The sequence below is a fragment of the Elephantulus edwardii genome, unplaced genomic scaffold (genome assembly GCF_000299155.1).
Source record: "Elephantulus edwardii isolate Elephantulus edwardi_28Jun2011 unplaced genomic scaffold, EleEdw1.0 scaffold00129, whole genome shotgun sequence".
Classification (NCBI taxonomy): Eukaryota; Metazoa; Chordata; class Mammalia; order Macroscelidea; family Macroscelididae; genus Elephantulus; species Elephantulus edwardii.
The window spans coordinates 4,787,121-4,789,954 of NW_006399879.1; the positions used below are offsets into that span (position 1 = coordinate 4,787,121).

At 56.2% G+C, this 2,834-nt stretch overlaps 1 protein-coding gene across 1 annotated transcript in view; it reads left to right on the forward strand.

Annotated features, from left to right (window-relative positions):
* WHSC1 (Wolf-Hirschhorn syndrome candidate 1) overlaps positions 1–2,834 on the forward strand; it is a 51,579-nt gene that overhangs the window by 35,996 nt on the left and 12,749 nt on the right. Inside the window, exon 5 of the mRNA XM_006893603.1 lies at positions 172–316. Coding sequence (XP_006893665.1) covers positions 172–316 — 145 coding nt within the window. The remainder of the gene's footprint in view (positions 1–171; positions 317–2,834) is intronic.

Here is a 2,834-nt window from a genome sequence, read left to right on the forward strand (position 1 = left end):
GTGAGTGTGTGTGTGTAAGTGATTGGACCAGGTGGGCTGTCCCCGGTGTGTGTGTGTGTGTGATTGGACCAGGTGGGCTGTCCCCGGTTCACGTCTCACCTCGTGTGTGTGATTGGACCAGGTGGGCTGTCCCCGGTTCACGTCTCACCTCGTCCTCACCTGTGTCCGCAGGTTGTTTGCGAGCACCCTGATGCTTCTGGCGAGGAGATAGAGGAGCTGCTCGGCTCACAGTGGGACATGCTCAACGAGAAGCAGAAAGCGCGCTATAACACGAAGTTCGCCCTGGTGACCTCTCCCCACGTGGAGGACGATTCCGGTGAGCCTCAAGCTGCGGTGGCCTCTGCTTGGACGTGCTGTGTGCCATGACAGGGGGCGGCGTGTGGCCTCCGTGTACTCTCGTGTTGAGAGCTCTTCCCCTCGGGGCTTCCCTCGTCCCCAGCCCTTACTGTGGAGCAGATGCTCCGGACACTGGGACGAGGGGGCTCCCTGAGGAAGAATGGGAGGAGGAGGGGAACTGAGGCCTCCAGGCTAACGTGACTCAGGTCACATGTCAGGTCTGTGTCCTCCTGCTCCCCCAGAGGGCTGTCCTCCCCCTGTTGAGCGCTGTGCCCTCCGTCTCATGGTGTCACCCCCTCTGGAGGGGCCTGTCCTACTGTTGAGCAGCGCCCTCCATTTCATTGTGTCCCGTCTCCCCCTTCCGCTGTCCCCCTCTGGAGAAGGCTGTCCTGCCATTGTTGAGAACAGCGCCCTTTGTTTTGCTGTGTCCCCTGTTTACCCTCCAGAGGGGGGTGCCATCCCTCTCTTGAGAGCGTTGCCCTCCGTGTCACCATGTCCCCTGTCCCCACTCTGAGGGGGTCTGTCCTCCGTCTGGTGAGCGGTGCCCTGCGTCTCACCGTGTCACTCACACAGGTGGCGTTCAGCAGCCTTGCTGGGATGTGCCTCACTGGCAGGGGGAACCGGGTCCAGATGGGATGCATTTCCTGGCCCATTTGCATGAGAGGTCACAGAGTAAGGAGGGTGAGTGGGGGCACCTTAGTCTGCACTGGTTCCCTTAGCCCTTCGGCTCAGAACCGCTGCTTTCCTCGATGGAGGAGGCTTTATGCTGGAGACTTTGGAGAAATGTGGATAAAACAGTCTTTTGTGATCTGCATGCTTGCAACCACATGTCTGGAAAATTGACAGACATTTTAATGTAAGTAAGTGTGTCCCGTTTCTGTAAACTTAAAATACAAAAGACACTGTTCTTCAGGGTTGGCATGAAGAGCTTTGTGGCAGTGTCCACGCGGTGTTCCAGCCTTGGCCAACTAGGCCCTTGCCCTCGCCCTCTGGTGCAGCTGCACGTCTCATTGATTCTTCGAGGCCTTGTCCTGTGTGCGCTTGACTTTGTTTTTCACGGGGATCTCTCTTTACGTTAGAGCTTGATGTCAACTGGCTGACTGGATTCATGGGGACTTGGCACATGTGCTTGGAGTTGGTTATAAACTGTTTGGAAATAGAGAGGATTTCTAACACCTGTTTTCTTTACAAGGCTGACATCCCTCCGGCCCCTCCAGGGTCCATTCCGTGAAGAAAAGCATCCCTTCCAATGAGGAGCTTTTAAAAAAAGCGGTCAGGTTTTCTGCTCCTTTAATGAGCAGGGTACACATTGATGGTGTGTGTCCTCACTTTGTCCTCTGGGCTGTCCCCAAGTGCTTAGTCCTGTAAGTGGTGGCAGGTCATTGTCTCGCCAGGGTGTATGGCAGGCACTTGCTGGTCGGGCGCACGTTAACCCTTCCTGCCGGGTGGTCTGAGTGCTAGCCAGGACAGCTGACACGTGTCGGCGCACCGGTCGCATGGCTGTTCATAACTCCTGTGCCCGCCTGTGCTGCTCGTTTCGTGAGAAATAGTTCTTCCAGTAGGAAGAGAAGGAGTTGTGTCCCCTTGGGGACCAGGCCCACGTTCTGCTCACGGGTGTCTGGCTTAGCGGTAGGACTGGTGAGTGTGGACGCCGGTGTCACTTGGCAGCCGCTGGGCTAACCCACTGTTGTCACTGCTGGACTCTGGTGCTGGCCTTGCCGTCAGCTGCAGGAAGGTCGCCAGGAGCTAAGCTCTGGAAGGACACAAGAGTCGTGGGGCTGGGAGGTGATGGAGCTTACAGCTTGGACAGAAGCTGGACTGAGGCAGGACCAGTGTGTGCTGTAGCTGGATGGGATGACCAGGTGATGACCGGGTGATGGACACTTGGATCTCCTGACTCCATGCACTTGGGGCTGAGCTCTGTTGTGCTACTGTTTGTGTCCACCGCTCAGTGAGGCCCTCCCCTGTACACGTGTGTGTGTGTGTGTCCCCACCACTCAGTGAGGTCCTCCCCTGTACACGTGCGCGCGTGTGTGTGCGCGTGTGTGTGTGTGTATGTGTGTGTGTGTGTGTCCACCGCTCAGTGAGGCCCTCCATGTACCTGGAGGGGGGTGTATGTGTCCCCACTGTTGAGTGAGGCCCTCCCCTGTATGTGTGTGTGTCCCCTGCTGAGTGAGGCCCTCCCCTGCACCGACGTATGTGTCCAGTGCTCTGAAGCCCTCCCTTTACTAGTGTGTGTGTGTCCGCAGCTCAGTGAAGCCTTCCCTTGACCGGCGCGTGTGTGTGTCCCGTGCTCAGTGAGGCCCATGAGGATGGCACTGCCTTTCTTTCTGTAAGGTGTGGATCATCAGGCTTCTGGAAGACAGTCACCTCGCCTGCTTTGGAAGAACCTGTGGCCTGGCCAAGTTCACCTTTTTTTTCCCTATAATTATATTTTATTAATTTTCATAAACATTTAGAGAGATTTTGGGTTTCCATTCATTCATTGTTGCACTATT